The sequence below is a fragment of the Parus major genome, chromosome 4 (assembly GCF_001522545.3).
Source record: "Parus major isolate Abel chromosome 4, Parus_major1.1, whole genome shotgun sequence".
Taxonomy (NCBI): domain Eukaryota; kingdom Metazoa; phylum Chordata; class Aves; order Passeriformes; family Paridae; genus Parus; species Parus major.
In genome coordinates, this window is record NC_031771.1 from 37233998 (window position 1) to 37255639 (window position 21642).

General features: G+C 43.6%; 1 protein-coding gene across 1 annotated transcript in view; it reads right to left on the reverse strand.

Moving 5' to 3' along the window:
- Positions 1-16510, reverse strand: part of ENPP6 (ectonucleotide pyrophosphatase/phosphodiesterase 6) — a 31775-nt gene extending 15265 nt beyond the window's left edge. The window contains exons 1-3 of the mRNA XM_015625521.3: positions 16030-16510; positions 6064-6243; positions 105-216 (exon numbers count right to left, since the gene is read on the reverse strand). Coding sequence (XP_015481007.1) covers positions 105-216; positions 6064-6243; positions 16030-16285 — 548 coding nt within the window. The 5' untranslated portion in view covers positions 16286-16510. The remainder of the gene's footprint in view (positions 1-104; positions 217-6063; positions 6244-16029) is intronic.
- Between the last annotated feature and the right edge of the window lie 5132 nt (positions 16511-21642).

The window sequence follows — 21642 nt, forward strand, 5'->3', positions numbered from 1 at the left end:
CATCTTCCTACCTGGAAGCCAATCCTGAAAATCTCCCTGATAGTAAATCCATAAACTAGTCCCAGAAAGAGGAAAACCCACACTGCAAAAATCTAGTGACGTACCACAGAGATTCAAGGGCATCGCTGATGGCATCTGCAAAGTTTTTGTCTGTTGGGACGCTGAAGTACTCACGACAGTAACTCGGTCTGACTCCAAGGATTTCAACCTCGCAACCTACGAGCAAAAAATGTGGTAAGCTCTGCTATTTCACCTTGATCACAGACCCACACACCTTGGTGTCCAAGTTCAAGTCTGTAAATTCCCTGTGACATTGCTTACCTTATGCCTTCCCTGCAGGAAACCATGTGGCTGGCAAAGGAAAAGGGGAGAGAGGCTGGTTTGACAAGTGCTTGTAACAAACTGTGCATTGGATCCTTTTATTTCCCTCTCTAAAAGGAAGGTCTCTGTGTGACCTTCCCACAATAAAATGTGTGATTCCCTAGTGGCAGACCATTTCCACCTAAATCACTAGCTTGTTTATATTTTAACTTCTGGGGCCATATAGCCTCATTTCCAGGCTTCCAACATAATAGATTTAGATATAGTTCTCTGAAAGTTCAGCAAATACTTTCCAGTTAGACACACTGTATCTTATGTTGCAATATCCTCTATAAACCTCTATTTTACTATGTGATACTGGCTCTCCACTATTATATCTGTTTCCCAGGAGGTCTTATTAAAACAGTGTAAACCAATTAACTCTCTTGGTAACTTGCAGCCTTCCTTGCAAAATAAAATCTGTTTTGTGGCCTAAAAATTTATGGCGACAAATCCTACAGGAGAACATGGCCCTGAACATAGAAAAACATGTTTTTGTGAGGTTTCTTTGCCCTTTTGCTCTCCAGTTACTATGCTGCTGAATAATATTAATATTTAAAAGAGATATGCTTCCAGAAACACTGGATTAATTTGAATTATCACTCCAGAACCCCAGAGTCCTCCCATCACAGGCATTTTCTGATGTATTCCTGGGGCACAAGGAGGAATCAAAACAAAAAAACCCCACCTTTTGCAAAATGGCCTCTGTATACAGCAACATAGTCTGGTCAAAAAGGCATCTCGAAGCCAGAGCCTGAATCTATCTATACCTGGGCCCCTCTGCTTCTCCTTTGGGAGGAAAGTGATGGGCATTAAGAGCTGTCATAAGTTGACTTGTTGCTTGGGGCATGAGAAGGAGGTGTAAGTACAGAGAGGGGCCTAGAGTGAGCAGAGATACTATCAGAGGTAATTTACAGATTTGGGACACTCAATATACAGAATGTCAGTCTTGCATCTCAGCTCCCATGAGCTCACATCACTGATGTGACACTGGGACACAGGGAAAAGCACACTGCTTGCAGGCCAAGCTGGCTAGGAGTCTTCTGATGTGATGGTTCAGGAGTACCATGAAAAAATAGAAAAATTTAAATGTTTAGGCTTAGGAAATTTTTTAAATCTTCACCGATTTGCAGAAAGCCAGATAAATCAGATGGAAATTATTCTTTCCAAAAGTTAGAGGGCCATAGCACATGACAGATTCAGTCTCTTTGCCTGTGGTAGAGGCTCCCAGGTCTCCACATGCTTTGTATGTTTCAAGGGATCCCATCCATTATGATGAATTATTTTCAATAATAAACACCAAATATAAACAACTGATTTACTTTCCTGTAAGAAAGGAATTGCCTACTCTTGAACCTCTATCTGATTTTTATCTCTATTAAAACTATAGGATGGTTCTTATTTTTCATTCTTCCCCTATTGCCCCAAACACAATTTAATCTTCCACTTTCTGCATGGAGATACTCTAGTGTTCATCTCTCCACCATGAGCCACCATGACAGTTGTCTGCAGCCTGGATAAACAGCCAACAGAATACTTGACAAGAACTGACTGTCTAGATCATCCCACAATAAAACTTCTGTACATCTGCACACAATATCCCCAAGAAATTACACTGTGCAGCAGAGATGGGTCCAAGCTGATATTAACCAACTCATCAGAAAAATGTATTCCATTAATGGCCTGAAGTCATATCCAGGAAGTCCTCTTCCCTGAGGGCACAGAGCTCCTCTCTCAGAGTCTTTTGTAGGATGTCTTAGGTGCTACCAGCGGCAAAACAAGGGCTTTCAGCAACCTCACATGCTAGAGGTGATGCAGTAGTCCTCTGTGGGCTTTGCCAGTATTTCAGGACTGAATTGGAACTTTGGAGCCGATTTCTCTTTCATACTTGAGTCTGGCTCAAGATTCCCTCCAAAACCAGGGAAGAAGTTAAGAATGCATTTGGAAAGTCATTAGAAATGCCTTGTGTTTTACTTCAGGTGGATGACTGCTCATAGGCAGTGACTAATATGATCATTTTGCCTCTTTTTTCTTCAGATACTGACATCAGATTGTAATTTTCTCAAATAACGCTCCTCAGAATTACTCACAAGATAATTTTAACTGGGAGCATTAACCTCTTTGGGATCTGGGATATTTTAGTTGCTGAGATATCTTTGCTATTTCTAAATTGTCAAGTAAGTAACGGGCATGATGTAAAAGACTACAGGGTACCAATGATTAGAAATCATTTTGGCCATGAAATAGTGGTCTTTGAGTGTGCAGTTCATTGACAGTAGCACTGGAAATTCAAGATGCTTTGATACCAAGAGCTTACTTTTCCTTTTTTTTTTTTAAGTCTCTATGCTGAATAGAACTTAAATTAGGGTTTTTAATGTTGAGCCTTTTTACAAGTCCAAAATACTGGCAATGAAGACCCTTTAATATTTGAATTTCATTTTGCTAAAGACCAGGACAGATGGTAAATTTTCTCTTTTAGATATTATGGGAAAGGAAATTTAAACAGATTTGGAGCCAGCCAAAGGGAATGCTAAATTTTTCTTGGTTAAACTACAAATAGTTAAGCTGTATTTACTAAGATGTAATGCTTGATACCTTTGCATACTTTTGTATGGTGCTAAACCTTTATTTTAAAACCTGAGGAGTAAGGACTTCTTTCAGAGTGATATATGGGCCCCTCTTTATCTATCTGACATGGAGACCTGAATCTCTGCCAGCTTTAAATTACATTTCTAAACATTTATTTAACAGTTGGACACTTCATGTCATAACAGAAGATTTTGAACACATTCCAGACTAGCTGTATGGTCTGGTAAATATTGTGTTTAAATGACAAAAGTTGAGTTTAGAGTCTTTTTTCTTCCCCCCTCTCATTTCTGTGTTTAGAAAAGTTGTCACTGCACTGCAGCTGAAGTAGTTGCATAGGCTGCTGGAAAATGAAGGAACTTGAGCATCTGGGATGACACCACTTACTGGTCTGAGGGTGAGGACCACTCCAAAGCTTTGACCTCAGTGGTACTGCCTGGATGCTCTTGCACTACTCTGGGCATTCTCCACCTGCTGGAGCAGCAGTGCTTCGGACAGGCAACCTGGGAGCAGGGCTGAGCCTTTCACCCCACACACAGCATGAAGGAGCAAAACATCCCTACAATCCAAGGCCTTATATTTTGGCAGAAGGGGTGTTTGGGACCCCCAGCATGGTGATAGTTTGGCTCCTCTGCTTCTAGAGTCAAGAGATCCCAGATGTGTTCTGCCCATGAGTTGTCTTTGCTGGGTTTATGTTAGACTCACAGATAAAACTGTGGGATTGTTGTTCACATCTGAGAGCTCTCCTGTTCTCTATTCCAGTGTGCTGGGATCTGGATTGTATTTGTTTAGGCAGTGACTATGCACAAAAGAGGAATGTAGGGAAGAAAATGTAGCAGATTTTGCAGGTTCAGACTTTGCAAAGCTTGGAACTAGCTCTGAGGAGGAAATGGCACTGGTGAAAGTTAATCCTGGGAATCTGCACTCTGACATTTCCAGTGCATTCCTGCTATGGTTCATTGATTTTGTTTGTCTTTACTGCTGGCTAAAGACAAAATAGCATCTTCCAGAACAGTGTGATGAATTTGGCTATATATTGCAGCTCTTATTAAGAGTTTCCCAAATTTTTCCTGCTTGGATCTTTATCATAATTGCAAGATTCATTACTAAGCAGTAGTGTATTTTTAGGCTGGAAAGCGAATTGCTAATAGCAGATCATATACAGTGCAAATGTCTGTGGGACCTCTACTCACCATGATTATTAAATCTTGGGCTTTTATTTTCATTTTGTTTAGTATTGCTTCCCATTCAAATGGCTTGTTAAGAATTTAAGCTTTAAAATGGTAGATTGAGAATTTTTTAATGGATTTTGTCCTTATTGTGGAACAAAAAAAATTAAAAAATCATATATGGAAACTGTAACAAATTCTGTTGCATTTGGAGTACCCTTAAAATAAACATGGCTTCAGCTTTTACTGAACTGAAGCACTGATGGCTTTGCCAAAGGTCAGCCATCACAGATAAATAATTAAGGACAGACAGAAGTACATGTCACAGTCCACAGGTAAAATGCCAGATCGTGCAAAAATTCCCCCTCCATGTCATAAGAGAGTTCAATGCATACACTTGGGAGCATAAGCGCTGGGAAAAGAGGGTCTCTTTTGTTCCTTACAATTTTCAGCTATAAATAGCAGGCAGAGTGAAGGGTATACATATATGTATAGGGATACATATACATTCACCTCGTGTTTTCCCCCTGGGAAACACTGCTCAAAGGGCAACGTGAAGGAGCTAGGTGAAGTCCAAAGGCACTTATTGGAAAGTGATACTGGCTTTTTTGGATTTCAGCAGCTCTCCATAGGCTGTTACATCTACTCAGTACATAATTATACCTATTGAGAGCAATTACAATAGTAGTTAAAAATGAATCGTCTACAAAAAGAGATATTTTTGTAAACTTTTAGGAGAATTTCTACATTCTTGTATAATTTCTGTATCCTACTATTTGCCTTGCTGTTAGATCACTTGAGGAAGCAGTATGTTTCCAGGGCTGATGTAAACTCTTTGACTGCCTCTGAGTCCATAAAGGCAATATTGTTACCCTCAGACCTTTTTGCTCTTCAATACTGTAGAAACACTCTGGATGGCTTTTCAATGTTTTTCATCTTGGTTTGCTCTTTCTTCCATTCCTTAGAATCGTGGGCTTTTTGCCAGGACACCATTGGCCACATTGCATGGAACAACTGTGGCCAAGCACATGTTCACTGGGATGCAGAGACGAGCTGGCCAGGAGCCCATGGCATGAGTCAGCTGCCACTGCCCTGCTGGCACTGTCTGCATTCAGTACAGCTCTTCTAACTCTGGTCCTCCAGCCCACTCTTGCAGGTTGAGGATATCTGTAGACTGCTTAGCATAGGTAGCAGTTAGAAGGTAAAAAAGTTGAGAAACTGGATGCTTTGAAAGGGATTTGGTCTGGTTGCTCAGCTGGAACATCTATTTCCATATGAGTCCCTAAAAACATAGCCCTAAGGGGATACAATATTTCTGTCAGTTAAAATGGACTTGTTATTACACATCCCTAGTCATTCCCATGGTCCAATGTCTAACAAACGAGGAACAGAAAAGCCAAGTCTTTCCAAATGAATGGCTCAGACTCAGAGCAACTGGGACCACAGATGAATTGACAATGAAGGATGACCAGAGGACAAGGATGCTTTGCTTTCAGCTGTATTTTCTTGTCCCCACAGAGCAGATCATCTTCAGCTCTCAGCTACTAATTTCCAGATTAAAACCAAAGAAGCATTGGGGGAGGGTGGTTACTATTTAACTTTGTTTGGACCATGAACCGTTCATGGAGCAACCACTCAGCATAGCAGAAGTTACAGGTGGGCAAGAGGAACAAGCCATTGATGGAGGAGGGCATGCTCTTCAAGGCAGCACCCTCTTGAAGCTAGCATGTAGTGGAAAGCTGCCGCTAGTGACACTTCAGTGTTCTCCTTTCTAAGCATATGCAAATCATCATGACTGAAGAAAATCTAATTAATTTCTATTCTGATTAGTAAAGCACATAAAATTTCTGTTTGTATTTCTATCTGTATTTGTATTAGAGAGCCATTCCTACAGCATATGTAGTGCTCAGATGTCAAGCTGCATTGTAGCAATTTTTCACATACTAACCTGGCCAGTAGTACATGGAAACGTTCTTTTTAGCTTTCATCATTGTGACCCACAAAGGCTCTGATCCATTCCACCAGAGAGGCAGCAGACTTTCTTTATTCACACCAATATCAAAAGATACATTTGCCTTTTGGTCCCACATGTAGTTTCCAGTCATCTGATGGACCTCGCAGTGGCGACCTTTGAGAGTGGAGAAGAAAGCAGCACAATCAGATTGGTATTCTTCAGTAGAGGGATGCTGGCAGCACCACCATTGTTACTACTGGATCATCCAGCAAATCAGCTGAAAAGCCCTGTCTTGAATTCTTGTTCAGAACATCTCCCTGACTCTTACCTTTCACTGGGGTGCTCCAGTTTGCTTACTAAATCCCCCAGTTCAGACACCCATAAGTTAGTTGCTGAAGCTTGTCAGGTTCCTGTGTTCCCTTCACAATCAATGGATAAGAAGAGTCATGTCTAGAAAGCAGTTCATGCCACCCTAAGACAGGCATCTCAGGTACATGGAGGTGCATACACTCTCAATTATTGGTAGAGAAAGATTGCAGCCTTTTCTCAGCTTCAGGCAGCCAAATTTTAGACAGCTGAGGTCAGAAGAAACATGTCTTCCACCCCGCGTCCTGCTCAATATTTCAACCCAGCCTCATACACAAACTAAGTCAGCAGCAGCCTGCAAGCACCACATGTTTGGCTGATACCTGGCTCCTAAACATCCAATGCCTGCCAAGTCTGAGGCCATTTTAAGGTACCCATCAGTACTCACAACCAGAGGGCTGTGCAAAGCAAGCTGTGAACAGAAGGTGATACAACCACAATCTAGAAAAATATTGAGAAACTTACATTTCTTCTTCCTTTATCCATAGGGCACATTGTTTTTTCTGCAAGCAGGAGAAAACTAGGCAAACACATTTAAGTTATTTTTATTTTCCATTATTGTTAGCTTTTCTCTTTTTTTCTTGTAATGATCATGCTTTGTTCTTGGTTGTGGGAACAACAATAATTTCATCAGATATGTTCAGGCCTCTTACTGTGTCTAAGAGACCCTTGGGCAACTTCATATTACAAGAAACTAGTATATAATAATTGAGAGATATCTTCTACTTCTTGTAATTGTCAGAAGAGAAGATGCTGTATTTTAATAATTATTCTGAAGATGAATTAACAGAAATGGGAAAAGAAATGTTGAAGAATAAGTTGTACTGGAAGTTCCTTATTTACATATCTTAAAAAGCAATGACTAAAGCATGTGATAGACACTGTCCTCATTAGCTGGTGAGTCATGTTATTGCAGGGATCCAGATAACAGGCTTTGATTATTTTGAGCCTGAGCATGGTGATCAGAACTGAAATAACCTTAGTATTCGTGTTCTGAAAAGACGTCATTTCAAGCAGAGGACTCTGTATACTTTGGGTGCATGTGATCTTGAAATGGATTTTGAACTCTCCTTCCCTTCTAAAAAGTATTTCAGTTATGCAGAACATTTCCTCCTTCCCAGAGGGAAAAAAGTGGTCCCAGTTTGTGGCAGTCACTACTTACCATATTAAGCCAAACAGGTTTAATATAGGAGAACTGGTGGATTGGATGGTCAGTAATCTGCTCTCTTCAGGCTGCCAAGTGCTCTCTTTTCTGTAAGTCTCAAAAGAGACAGAAGGAAGACTCTATAGTGCATCAAAAATGCAGCCCTACAATTTACAGGACAACCTCAGCTTCTTCAAGTCCATGTGTTCCTAAGCATCTATCAACCTGATAAACTGCAGCAGGCAATTTGTGCCAGCCTGGGAAACTTACAGGTCAGTGCTGAAGCTCTGTCAATGTGAAACCTATGTATTAGGGATCTGTAAGATGTATAGTGTAGTCTTCACAAAGAATCAATGAGCTCTAGCTGCTACTGATCCTATAGGACTTAAAAGTTTGCTGTCTGTCCACATTTTTAAGGAAGAGATTGGAGGTTGTTCTCTGTAGTATTGTTGGGAAGTTTAATTAACTGTTTGAACTGATACAGAAGATAGTGTTCTGTTCTCCACATAAGATTAGCTCAATTTTCTATGGACTCCAAATCCTTTTTTTCACTCTTGAAAGAGAGGCCTAGAAGACTATAAGGCATCAGTTTTCGTTTCAGACATCCCTGGTTCACAGGGTCAGAAAAGATCAGGTGAGCAACAGATCAGAAGACATGACAATTTAATGCATTCATGTCTGCTTACCTGAGGCCTGTGTCTCAGAAAGACCCTAGAACTTCTTGGAAGACATCAATAATCAACCAATTAATCTCTTCCTTGGGTTGCTCCTCCCAATATTTGTCATCAGTAAACACTGTTCAAAAGTATGCCTGATCTCTAATTTTATTTTTGACCTTTGTTAATCTTCAGCCATGGCTATTCTGAGCCTTGCTTACCAGATTGAAAAGCCCTAGAATAACAGGCATTTCTGCCCCCACCCCCTCTCCCCCAGGGTACTTGTTCACAGAATTAAGGCCATTTCTCAAGTTTCTTTTGGGTCACCTGTCCAACCCTTTTTCTTTATATCCTGTTTTTACTTGTTTTCTCCAGCCTAAGAAAATTACCTTTGGTGTGCTTCCTTTGAATCATTTTCAAAATAGAAGCATGGTGTTAGAGAGTCACCATAACATTCCAAATTTATTATTCTTCCATTGCTGCAGCTTTCCTCTGTAATCAAATATTATCTTAGGAGTCTCAAAAATAGAAACAGGGCAGAAAGCAATTTCAGCATACAGATGTCACTATTTAAACTCACTGTCATTGTAGTAAAATTTACTCCCTCCTCAAGCAACAGAGGAAAACAAAGAGGGTATAGTTCCCAAGAATATGATAACTGCTGTATCCTTCTGGAAGAGAGCCAGCAAAAGCATTTGCAAGTCTGCATGCTACAGCTTACTTGGACACTACATACAGCATTTGTCTAAAGCACATTCCCATGTTTCCAGGCACTTTCATCAGCATTCAAATGAATCTCTGCAAAACAAAGACGAAATTTAAAAAACCAGCAAAGCACACAGTCACTTGGCCACCCACAGCAGCAGCACAGCAACACTGAGTGCTGTGCACCCTGCACTGGCCGTGCGTGAGATCCAGAAGCCAGAGCATGTGCTCCTGGGGAATTTGCCATCTCTGCACTGAGCAAATCAGATTTATCAGAGAACCCACAGTGTGTGTCTTAGCCAGTGCAACAAAGGTACCGTAATCTGATGGTGAACATCAGTACATGCATTTAGCTAAATGTGCTATGCAATATTAGATATTTGCCTTGCCACTACGGTGAGACCTTTCTTCTCATGTCCCACCACAATGCCCCCAGTCTCTTGAAAGTAATAAGAGTCAGGGAGGAAGATGAAAAAACAGGCTGCCACAGGGCTATACAATCTGGGGAAGAGTTAATTTCTTCCATGTGAACAGCTGGATGACTTGCCTTGGGAAATGCTTCCCTCCGCTCATGCTGCCTCCCATAAGGATGAAGAAAATAGGACCAGCACTATATTCCTGTTCTGGAGCAGATATAGTGGTTTCTCTCCCCAGAAACTGAGCTTTGATATATGCCCTGCTCTACTGTTCCCCTGATGGCTCTCACCTGCTCTGCTTTGATGAGAAAGACCACGTGCTAAACCCTAAGTAGCCCAGAGAAGGCCAGAGCTCATGAGAAGTCTGGGGGGAACACTGGCATGGGCAAAGTGGCCCTCCCATCCGCAGACCCCCAAGAAAAAGTGGTGTGCATGATGTGCATGGACAATTCATGTTCCAAAGGAGTTTGCTCACAATATCTTTTCAAATTTTTATGACCTCTAAAATCAGACAGAGCCAAAGCATGAGCACCTTAGCTTGCATCAGGCAAGACTTTGCAATTCAAGGAGGATTGCATCAAAAAGCACAGAAAAAAAAAATCTCTGCTATACACAGCATTATTTTTTCCCCTAAAGAGGATTCATTTAGTAAGAGCTTGAAACTCTTGAGTTCTTTCATCATGGGGCCAGGGGTGGGGTGCACAAAAATAGCTAATAAATCATCCAGCTGAGGTTTTACAGATGCATTCTTGTGGGAAGTCAGGTCTTGTGTCCCTGTAGAGCCAGGACTTTGAGCTGTTGATTGTTCTCCTGAATTGTGGTGAGCTCAGGGATCACTCTGGGACCCCTGAACCCCCAGATCTGGGTGTGGCTCAAGGGACAGAAGCTCCAAGCACTGGACAGAACAATGGCCAAAGCTGCTGCCTGCACTATTAAACAGAGTATGAGCCTCTGGCAGTGACTTCAGCTCTGGGCTAAGAAATACCTTGAGATGTGAATATCTACTTTACTAATAGCTGGTAGCAGGTACACTAGTTGTGAGCTGTGAGATTGTAGCCAATAAGAAGGAAAAAAACTCTGCATTTCAATTTGTAGTGTTGTGAACTTGTGTTAGAAAAAACTTTCTGTTCTACACTTTAGAAATGTTTCCATTTTTTTTACTGGTAGGAAGCAAACACAGACTTTTGCAATATTTTGGTGTGTGAAAGAAAAATCTTGTCATTACAGCCTTTCTGCAGGTGGGAAGTAAACAAAGTGAGAGGAAGAATGTGAAAACAAAAATCCTCCTGGTTCCCACTATCTTTTCCAGCCTGTTCTTGCTGGGACAGTACCCTTTCCCTGCCAGTTAAAAGTATTACCACAGACTTATTCATACTCTTTTGCTTCCTAACACAGAGTTTTAGAAATGAAAAGTTAATGAATACAAGAAAAGGAAGATACTTGATTTCAGAGCTGTATTTCACAAACAGAACATTTTAAATGTCTGCTGCTGACATCTGTAGCTGTTTGAGAGGACAAAAAAGAAAAAAAAGCCTTTTTCCCTTGTCACTCATCATGTACTTTGTGTCCTTCTGGATCTTTTCAAAGCTTGGACAGTGGAGATAGTTCATGTATATGTAATAAACTTCCCTCTTGTACTCCTATCCTTCCATTTTTTATGCCTCAGAAAACATGCAGGTATTGCTTACATAGTTAAGAACTCACTTAACTGCTGAACAGAAGTTGTATTCATCCTTTTCTGGACCAGGCTGGAGTCAGGATGCCATTAACTGTGCAGCAGAAAAGAGGCATCCACTAGAACCATCACCAGACTGGACTTCCTTCAGGTGCTGAGTGGGAGGAGCCTGGAGCTGCTGTGCTTTTAATCAGGAAACCTCTCACAGTAAACAGTAAATATACTAGTATGTGTGCACATCAGCCAGACTCCAGAGGATTCCAGGGTTTGGAGCCCAAAGGGTATTTTCTCCCAGAAAACATGGAATAAATGGGGCGCAGTGTATGTTGATTTGCTGTGCTCAGGGGCAAACAGATGCAGACTGTTTGTTAGACTTTGGCATCATCCACCCAGGCCCTCAGCAGTTAAGTATGCCAACATCAAGAGTGAGGAGTGAAGGGAAGATGTAAATATGGAAGGTGAGTGAAATTCAGCCTGGCAGAGTGGACCTCCCACCTATCTGTGGGAACTCTGCCATATTGCCCCATTCCCTCCTGCTATTCAGAGGAGGAGGTGATGGCATATGTAGAGATGGGCTGCAGTGGCTGAGAAAACACACACCACCCCTGTATTTTAGACAAGCCCCAAACATGTCATCACTGTGTTACAGCAAGCGTGGGACATCCCTGCAAAGGCCACAGCCCTCACTGCGTGCAGGAGATTGAAATGTCCTCTACTCTACCTTCTCCTCCACCCCTCAAGCTTCAGGGGACCTCACGGCCCCTCTGCTACTTATTTAAGATCAGGTCCTGTCCAAAGAGGTACATGGAGGCTCCTCACTGGCTCCTCTCCAAGCAGTTCCCCACCCATCTCTGCAATCAGGAGCTCCCTTTGCTTCCCATGGAGAAGTGAAATATGACTCTTGGATGTGGGGCTGCACAGCTGACCAGGTAGCTGGCACATCCACATGGAAGACCTGCCAGAAAGACCTAATTTCTAGTTACAATCTTGGAAAATAAATCCTTTCTGGATTTTTGTCTCAGATGTGATACTGTCTGTTCATGTTTATGCTGGCTGGAAATGTGAGGTACCCATGAGTGCTCTCAGCTGGGGGAGAATCCAGGAGAGCTGGGCTGCAGGGAGTGCTTTATCACCCCTCCAACACCTGTAGGCTGTCAGGTAAGGAGGACCCAACCAGACCATGAGCAGCTTTTCTTGACAGATATGGCATGAAGTGCTCTGAAGTAGTAACTCCTGCTTGTAGTGGCTACAGGGGAGACCTCAGACTTTCCACTGATCTTGGCATGAGAGCTCCCTGCAGAGCCAGGCCACAGCAGGGAAAGGGAAAAATTAAAAACTCCCCACTGGATAACAGCTCGAGCTGGCTTGTGGTCTTAATTCCTTCCTTTCCAAAACAAATATGGCATGATTAAGGGAGCCTTTTTGAATAGATGTATTTGGACTCTTTCTTCCCTCCTTTGACAAGCCCACAAAGAGTCCTGCAAAAGCTGTGTCACAGCTGCAGCATCTCCTTTTACCTGATTCTTCAGGTCATGTTTTTCAGGGCAACAGTTGCAATATTGTAACTGCACCATGGAGAGCCCAGACACCAGGTAGGATTCAGTTTAGCAACTCAGAAAGCAACCCAACCACCTAAAAACAAGTTTTTCTGCCACACTAGAAGCCAATACTAAGAAACATAGCATAAAGGAAGTTGCTAGAGAAGACTGCTTTTCAAAGAGTTGGATTTTAAGCTAGCACATCCTTGAGCTACCTTGCCCAGCACCAGGTTTTTGTAACAAAACAGCTTCTCCGGTTGTTTGTCAGCAAGATCCCTTTGTACCAGCCCTGATTTGGCTTTTGTTTGATGCTTCTTCAAGCAAATAACAGGTCCTGATGCCATGCTCTGGCTTGCAGAAAGACTGGAGCTTCATCCCAAACTGAATTATTTGGTGGTTTTACATTTTTCTATGCTCTGGTTTTCTTTCTCATGATGGTGGTAGGTGTGCAGGAAAGGAAAAGGTCTCTAAGCAGGATCTGGGTTGAGGCTTTCTGTGTGATCTGGGAAGCTCCAGCAAATATCTTCCCACCGGTTAACAGCAGTGGGAGTGGGACCCATGAAGAGCTCTGCCATATCCCTGCAGCACTGGACAACCACAAGCAAGTCACCTCCCTCCCATGCTTCCCTTCCAAGATTTCACCAGGCTGGACCTTATTTGTCCTGCTGTGTCAGTGCTTCCCCCAGCACCTCGCCTCAGCAGAAAGGGGTGTGCTTCTCATTGGCATGTGTTAATTGCTTTTAGATATGTGGCTTTTGGTCAACAGTTATAGTTGTATTTATTTGGCATCTGCACTGAGAAGCACTGGGGCCAATGCTGCTGATCTCCATAACCTCTGCCTGTGGGTCTGGGCAGGAGGAGGAGGTGAGCCCATGTGTGAGGAGACTGACCTGTCCCAACAGTGATGGTATCTGAGGGGCAGAGTCTGCTGTCCTCCTCCAAAGCCACAGAAATGAGGGAGAACTTCTCTCATTTAGTAACAACTCAACCGTTCTGGAGTGAAGGTTGCATGGACGCGGGGTGAGAAGCAGTAGGAAGAAGGGAAAGGCCTTGCTCATGAGAATGAATAGTGGCAAGCCAGATACACATGAACTGCAACACTTTTATGTACATGTTGTCCAAGACCTGGCAGCCATGAATGCTCCTGAAGGAATAATGAACAAGCCAGGGGTGGGAATGCACAATTTCTTGAACTGATTTAGCTGAGAGATACCAATATACTACAAAGATAAATACAACGTTTTGGAAATTAAAATTTGACTATCTTAGCAGCTCCTGAAACAGCAGTGTAGGACAAGACATGAAGAATAATTTGTTCCTGATTTCCCAGAAGAAATTATGGTAGCATTTAACTCCCAGACATCCCAGTCACAAACAGCAATAAGACCATTACAGCTGTGTCTGCCTGCAGCAGAGGGGGTACATGGCTGGTGAGATGTGAGGAAAGTTTCCCCATACCCTTACAGCAGCACCAGGGAGACAGCAGCTTGCCATTTCCTAAGCAGGTCACTATGGCAGGATTCTTGTGTCACCCTGCCATGCTGAATTTTCTCCAAAACCTGTGTCAGCTTTGCAAATTTAATGGATTCAGACTAAACACAGCTTAACATTACATCTGCCACACGCTCTGCACTCCTAACCCCACCACCCCATAAAACCTCCTTTCTCTGGAAATGGCACCATGACCCCAAAGGGTAAGAACAGTGCAGCTATGGGACTTATCCTGCTGTCGTGCCAAGACACAATTGTAGGGTTCAATAACACCTCAACAGCTCAAGGCCAGTCTTGTATCTTCCTCTGGGCAACGCTCATCATCTAAACTTAGTCCTCCATTGGTTCCTGACCTACTTAATACTACTGTGACTCATGTGTTGGGAAGGTGAATTGCTATTTGCAATTCAATTGTATTTGATTTGATATCCTTATCATAAAGTCTGTGAGACTTGCAAGAAGAGTTGAGTCTCACAGACTGTCTTATTGCTTCAGGTTGAGGTGCAGAACTCTACTAAAAGTATGAAAAGTCCAGTAGCGGTGTTTCATCACCTAAACAAAACTCCTTCTTTGTGAGTACAAAATATGAGGTTTTCAAAAACTCCTCAAAAGGCTGAGGACTACAGAGTTCAATTTAGGTATACACACTTGGTAGGAATGATGACTAAATGTGGTTAGGAACAAAATGTCATTCACTCTTCTTCTTCTCTTTAACAGGTTCGTCCAAAGGTTTTTTCACATCTATGAAGTGTTAGGTCAGTTTGTCTATGTACAACTAAAGAACATGGCCTAGGGTGGAACACCTCTATTTTCAGTCACAGCATTTATTCTACATTCATATATTTGCACCAAACAATGAAAAATAATCAAAGCCAACTCTGTGATGGTTTTATATTCTTCTCTGATCAGAGATGAACAAGAGGAAAGTTTCTCTTGATAGAGAGAGAGAAGAAGAGGTTAAGCAGTTTCAAAACAAGCTGGGCACAACTGATGTCAGATTTTTGTCTTACAATGGCATCTATTTGCTTTCCCAGCAAGCAGTATATGAATCACTGGGCACTGCATTGTTACAAGAATAGTGGAAGATGCCACATATCTTAGGAGAGGAAAGATTTTCTGACTCCTCCTCATTAGGTGGAAACTCCTGTTTATTCAATAACTCCAGAGAAAAATCCAAGTAGAAACTCCAGAAAATAGATCTGTTTTGTTGGGTTTTTATACTTAACTTTTGCTTTCTTGGTGTCTGTCTCTGAAGGAATTAGTCCATCTCTACTCTCTGCACCTTCCTAGTGTCACTGTAATCATATCCCTCCACATAAAATTAAAAGCAAATCAGCATAATGAAAACTATGACTGTCATCTCAATTTTCTAAAAGCCTCCCCTGAACATTCTGAAAAACTGCAGGGGAGTAAAAGCAAAAACCCTAACTGTTTTTCTCATTTGGCTATTTTGAATTATTACAGATACGAGGACTTAAAGCAAAGTTAACAAAAGAGAAGAACAGTTTAAAAAGAAATGTAATGCTGAACTTATCAAAACAGACCTGCTGACTGAAAATAAGTTCTTTGTGTAGCCACACAGTTCACATGTGTTTTATTAAAGCCCCTGAACGGTCTCTGTACTTATTTTCCATGCATTCCCAGTTGTTTCTATGTTCTATATATATGCAGTAGCCCCTCGTTGGTGCTCACCAGGGAGCCCCAGCTGGCCGTGATGCTGAGGCAGCAGCAGGTAGGACACAGCTACATCTTGGATGAGCAAAAAGGAACTTCAAAAATCAGTTCCAGGAGGCATTTCCAAATTTGGAACATGTTTCAGAGAAACAATACTGGGCTGTAATGCCACAGTGCTCTTAAACTCCCAGCTAAAAGCACGACTTTGGTTATTTTTATATCTTATTTGGAAGAAAAAGTCACAGGAAGCTGGCAGCTCTGAGGAGCATCACAGCACAGAAATACAAGTACTCACCCGTCATCAGTGTGTAGTAATTTGGGTAAGAGAGGCTGGGGAAGTCTGGGGTCATGTAATCCACCTTCACCCCCATGTTCACAATGTCCCGAAAGCCCGGCAGACCCTCCAGCTCGCTGTCATCAATGTAGTCGAAGCGAAAGCCGTCGAGCAGGAACACCAGGAGCTTGCGGTGGCCCGAGGAGGCGGCGGGAAGCGGCAGGAGGGCGGTGAGGGCAGTGGCCAGGAGGGCGGCGAGGAGGCTGCGGCTCTCCATGGCAGGCGGCGGCGAGGGCTCCGCGACAGCTCCGAGGCCGGAGCTGGCACTGCTGTCCCCCTCCCGCTCCCAGCGCCCGCGTTAAAGCTACAGCGCCCAGGGCGTGGGAGGTCACAGGTTAATTGAAAGCAGATGATTAACCTCGAGCTGAGGGAAGAGCTTGGTGTTTCCCAGCTGCGGGAAAAAAATGCTTCGCAGCGTAGGGAACGCACAGCACAGAAGTGACTAAGCCTCTCAGGACGCTCCGCAGGAGCTCCCGGGGCAGGGCGGGCACGCTGCCCGCTGGCCCCGGCGAGGAGGGGCCGCGGCGCCCAGAGCGCTCCCACCGCCGCCGGCACGGAGCGGAGCCCGCACTCACGGCCAGCTCAGCGCCGCGCCTCTCGCAAAGAGGGGCTGCAGCCTTCGGAACACAGCCTCACACCTCCAGCAGCGCGAACGCGGGCTTTCTCATCTCTCCGGCAGCACCTTTCCATAGAACTCAGAGGGAGATTAAGACAAAGCATCTCCCCAGTTGGAAAGTGCAGTATGTGTAAGTTGAGGTCCAGCATATTTCGATGGCATGGTGGTACCGCAGAGTTCCAGCTGAGCAGGCTCACTTCTGTCTACCTGGATGCGAGTCTCTGCAAAGGTCTCCGTCCCTTCTGTTTCCTCTGTGCTACCCTGGGACTAATCCAGCTCCTGATGCACCAGCAGAAAAATCTAGTTCAGCTGGATAATAACTGTTACATTTATTTTCTGGCTGTTGATATTTTTTAGATATTCAGTGCTGGATGGTGCCTAATTTCATATTAAAAACGAAAAATATGTTCACATTTTAGTCACGAGTCACCACCAGGTTCTTCACAGAAACCTAACTAGACCTCTAATGCAATACCAGCACCTGTTGTATGCCAGCCATTGTAGCTGCACATTGCTTGCTTTACTTTAATTATTTTTCTGAAATAAAAAAATTCATAACCTTGTCTAACTGTGAGAAATGCCCTTTGCAGATATTCCCACCTGGGGAAGGTTACAATAGCTAGCCACCACCCCAGTGTGGGTGTCTGAACTTCTCTTTGCTCCTTATAAAACTCTCCATTGCACATCCAGCACATTCAGTTACCTCTTACCTAATACTGGGCTGCATGCAAGCTCAGCAAGACAACTTTCAGCCCCCTTTGCCCCAAACACTTATTTACTGCCTTGCAAGCCCCTTTCATGTCCTGGCTTGCTTTTTGCACAACATTGTCCTGGGAGCGGTAACCTGCAGGCAGCAGCTCTGGCTCATGGGCACCAGCACCCAGTAGCTCCATGGCTGGAGATGTGCTGTCCATGCCCTCCTCCCACAGGCCTTCCAGCTCAAGAAGATGCCTCATCAGGGAAGGGCTGCTGGGACTTTCTGTAGGAAGTGGTCATTCCAGGAAAGTGGAAGAGGATGGACTAGGAGCCTGCAGCCAAGCAGAACTGCTCAGGCCATTCAGCTGCCTGTGTTTGTGTTCACGTTTTCAGTAAAATTCCTCATGCTTCCTCCCTATCAGTGGACTAAATGCACTCTTCATGGACATCTCCCTCTCTGTCATATGCCCAGCCACTTTTTTTTCGCCCTTTTTTTTTCATGTGCCCATTTTTCCATTCCCATCTTGGAGTCCAGTACTTGGGACATACCTTCACATCAGTTAAACCTGAGCCAAGGACTTGGAGCGTTTCTAAGCTCCAGCTCAGGCATCTTTAAACCAACATAGGGAACTAGCCATTCAGGGCTTTATCCCTCTTCACATAGCATTTACTTTTGAAGCCTTGCTTTGCTAGCTATCATCATCTTGACAACTTTAATTTTATGTTTTGACTTTTCTTATCTTGCTTGGCCATAGTTAATTTATTTTCTCACAGTGCAGCAGCAATTTTCTCAGCAAAAACCAACCCGGGGTCATACAGCTGTGCCATACCTTGTGTCAGAGACAGCTGAGCCCTGGGGCCATCCATAAGACTTCCTGCCCACAAGAAGAAAATCTGGACTGTGGTCCCCTGGGATGATAAAAGGTCCTGGTCCCCTGAACAAGCATTGCCTGTGAGAGCCAGGCAGTACTGGCATGCTCTACCCTGAACTTTGAAGGAAAACACACAGATCCTGCCACGTGAGGGAGAGCCACAGGGCTGCGTGACCCGGGCAGTCGGTCCGTGCTCTGCCAGCGTCCCAGCCCGTGCAAGGCTGCCGCTGCCCTGCCCGCAGGGATCAGGCTGCAGCTGCACACCAGGCTGCTGGGCGACGTGACAGCCTGGGCAGTGGTGTGGGCAGCCTGAGGGATGGCACGTGCTGTGTGTCACACCTACGGAGAGTCACCACACTTCTCAGCCATCTCCAGACTCCAAGGGGTGTCAGCCGAGGATCTGCCACTTTATCTGCTTCCTGAAGAGAATATGCACATCCTTCTCCTGCTGTCCTTCCAGGAACTTCTCCTTCTCCCTTCCTTCCCTTCCTGCCAGGGCTGGACTTCCAGGAAGGGAGGCAGCCCTACAGAACTTGTTTCAGAGACAGCACTTCTACTAGTGCTTGCTGTGGATTTTCGCTATAGCAAAAACTGTGTGTTATGGGCTTGGAGTCACCTGTAGTGTCATGTCTTGGCCAAGCCACTGTGGTAATTTATTATGTCCATACTTATGTTGAATGAACTCAGAAACATGTCCAGAAATGGGGAGGGAAATATTATTATGCACCTCATGGCAGACCCATGAGGTCATTCACACTGATGTCTTGGCTTGTCCTCTAATGTGTGGCCTCTGGGCTTACCAGCAGAGCTCAGGAGGAACAGCTGCTGTCCATGAAGGAATGAGATAATAAGGGAGAAACAGTAAAGTGTCTGAGATGGACTGTCACCTTGAAAGGGTGACCAGGTGGCTAGACCAAGAAGCCAGGCTTCCACCATGAGATGGTACAAAATATATTTCTTCACATTTTAAGGCAAAAGAAATAATGCCTTCATTTCAAAAGGGTTGCACTCTTTTAACAGTCCCTTAAGAGAAAGCTCTATCTGAGCTGACACAGTGTCATGAGTGTCATTGGTGCAAGGTACCAGAGCTCCAAGTCTGCCTTAAGAACTGGAGATTTACAGGTTTCCACTTAACAAATAAGAGTAAGGCCTGAGAAGGGTTAAAGGACTAGTGAGCCATGAAACCATGATGCTGTATAATACCAACTTGTGTTTTGACAGACAATCCCCCTGAAGAGTGGGACTGGAGCCAAACAGTCTAGCTTGGCAGAGACAGATCCTAGCAATACATTTCATTCATGCCAAGCAATGTTGATTTGCTTTGGTTCACATTCATTTGTAAGCACCCTGTCTGCACAAAGCCCCAGATGGCCGTGGAGACACCAGCACAACAATATTTTGATACAAATGCTCTTACAAAAGCTATCAGAGCCTGAGCTGGTGTCCAGGGACAACAGTCCTCACTAGTTAGCTGTTAGACAGGGTTTAGGAAGAAGCATATATAAAGGAAAGAAAATCCCTCAACTCAAATTGAACACGAGGAGATACCCCATTGATTCAAAATTGTTTGAGAAAAGATCCTCAACCACTTAGATTGTTCAAGAAATACTCTTTGCAAAATCTGCCTCCAGTGTCCTTGAATCTATCCTTTTTTTCTCAGTCCTAGAGAAATCACAAACACAACAATAGAAATGAACGAAAATTCTCTGGGCTCACACCAATAGTTCAATCCGCCTTGTCAGATATACCAGCCTTCCTGGCAGCACAACTCTATCTGTGTTCTTAAGTCCAGGAGCACATGCAAGAACAACAGCTGCTAAAAGTAAAACATCCTTTCCCTTTTCCCCAGTGAACTAGAAAATCTAAGAGGAAAACTTGTCCTTCTTTCTCTTCTGAAAGAAAGGTAAGAAATCATAACATGACTCATTGTCAGCTTGTCAGTTCCTGTTCTCCTTCACACACAGTAGTAGTTGAACACTTAAGCCAATACAGCCTGACTTACTAGTTTGGTTGTACTTTTTCTGTCATTAGAGAAGAAGGCAGGTGACATCCAGACATAAAAGCCTTGAGCTGCTTGCATTTCTTTGAAGAAGAGGAAGAGGGTTTGTGCTAGTCTGAAGTTTTAATTCTGCTGGTCTAAGGTTCTTCTTCCTCTTCTCCCCACCAAACCCAAGATAAAAAAGTCACAGGTGGTACTAGCCCCTCTGCTGGGTTCCACAGAAAACCTCTGGCAATAGGTGTATCAGCCTTCTGAGCTGACAGAAGATCTTACCTTGGTAGAAGTCATTGGCTGTAGGAGTTAAGTATCAGTTCCTTTGCTCCTGCTGTGTGCATTCTCACAAATGCTTCTGCATGGAGGTGTGCATTAGGCAAGGCATCTACTGCTCCTTCAGATCTTCCTGGATGATACTTTATGTGAAGTCAGTTATTTCTGTGATCTTGTGGTGTGCAGTAGCTCAGACACGAGAAATTCAAGACATAAGAAGTGGGTTGCTCTTGCTGTCAGTCATGTACAGATGTATATGAGAAAGTCACACACTTGTTAATTACAGAGCATTTCAAAGCCAGAAACTCCAGCTTTCCCGAAGAAAAACAGTGGTATTTCACTGTTTCTTGAGGCAAAGTTTTCCTCTAACCTACCTATGTTATGAGACTTGTCTTACTGAAAACATCCACATGTTGAATAATGAGTACATCAAAGTGGGACAGTGACCACCCTGATTGACAGCCAAGGGCTGTTTAATATTCTCTGAAGTGTCTCAATTCAAGCAATTGTGATGTTTAGAGAGCACCTCTCCAAATCTCTTACTCTGTCCTTCACTGCAACAGTCACAAGCCATATCAATAACTTTTCTAGTTGAAGATGGAGATTGTCCTGGAGATGAAGAAATTTAAGGAACTAGAGGAGACCCCTCAATGCCTCCCAGTTTCCTTGCAAGGAGCTGCATGGGCTTGGTGCATCATTGTCAGCACTGCTCTTTGAAAGCTCCCTGACAACGGGGAACAGGCTGTGCTTTCATTAAGTGTAACTAGAATGAACAAAGAGAGTGGCTCTTCTCATCATAGCACTATTTGGGGTTCAAGGCCTTTTCCCGGGAGACCCTGACTGTTAAAAGTATAGGTGGGACAAATTCACTGGAAGAAACTGCACTCAGGTCTGGTAAACACAAACAGAACCGACTCCAGCCATCCTAGAACTTTATGTTCTTACAGAGAGTGAACAGGAGTATTTAATCAGTGGGAGAACCTTTCAAGGGTTTTGCTTAGTAGCTCTCTTAACCCAGTTTTATATGGTCGTTATCCAGACCTCCAAGGCACCTTCTCTTAATGGTTTTTCTTGGGCAGTAATTGCAGCTCACTCTTTCCCACTTTACACAGATATCTGAACTG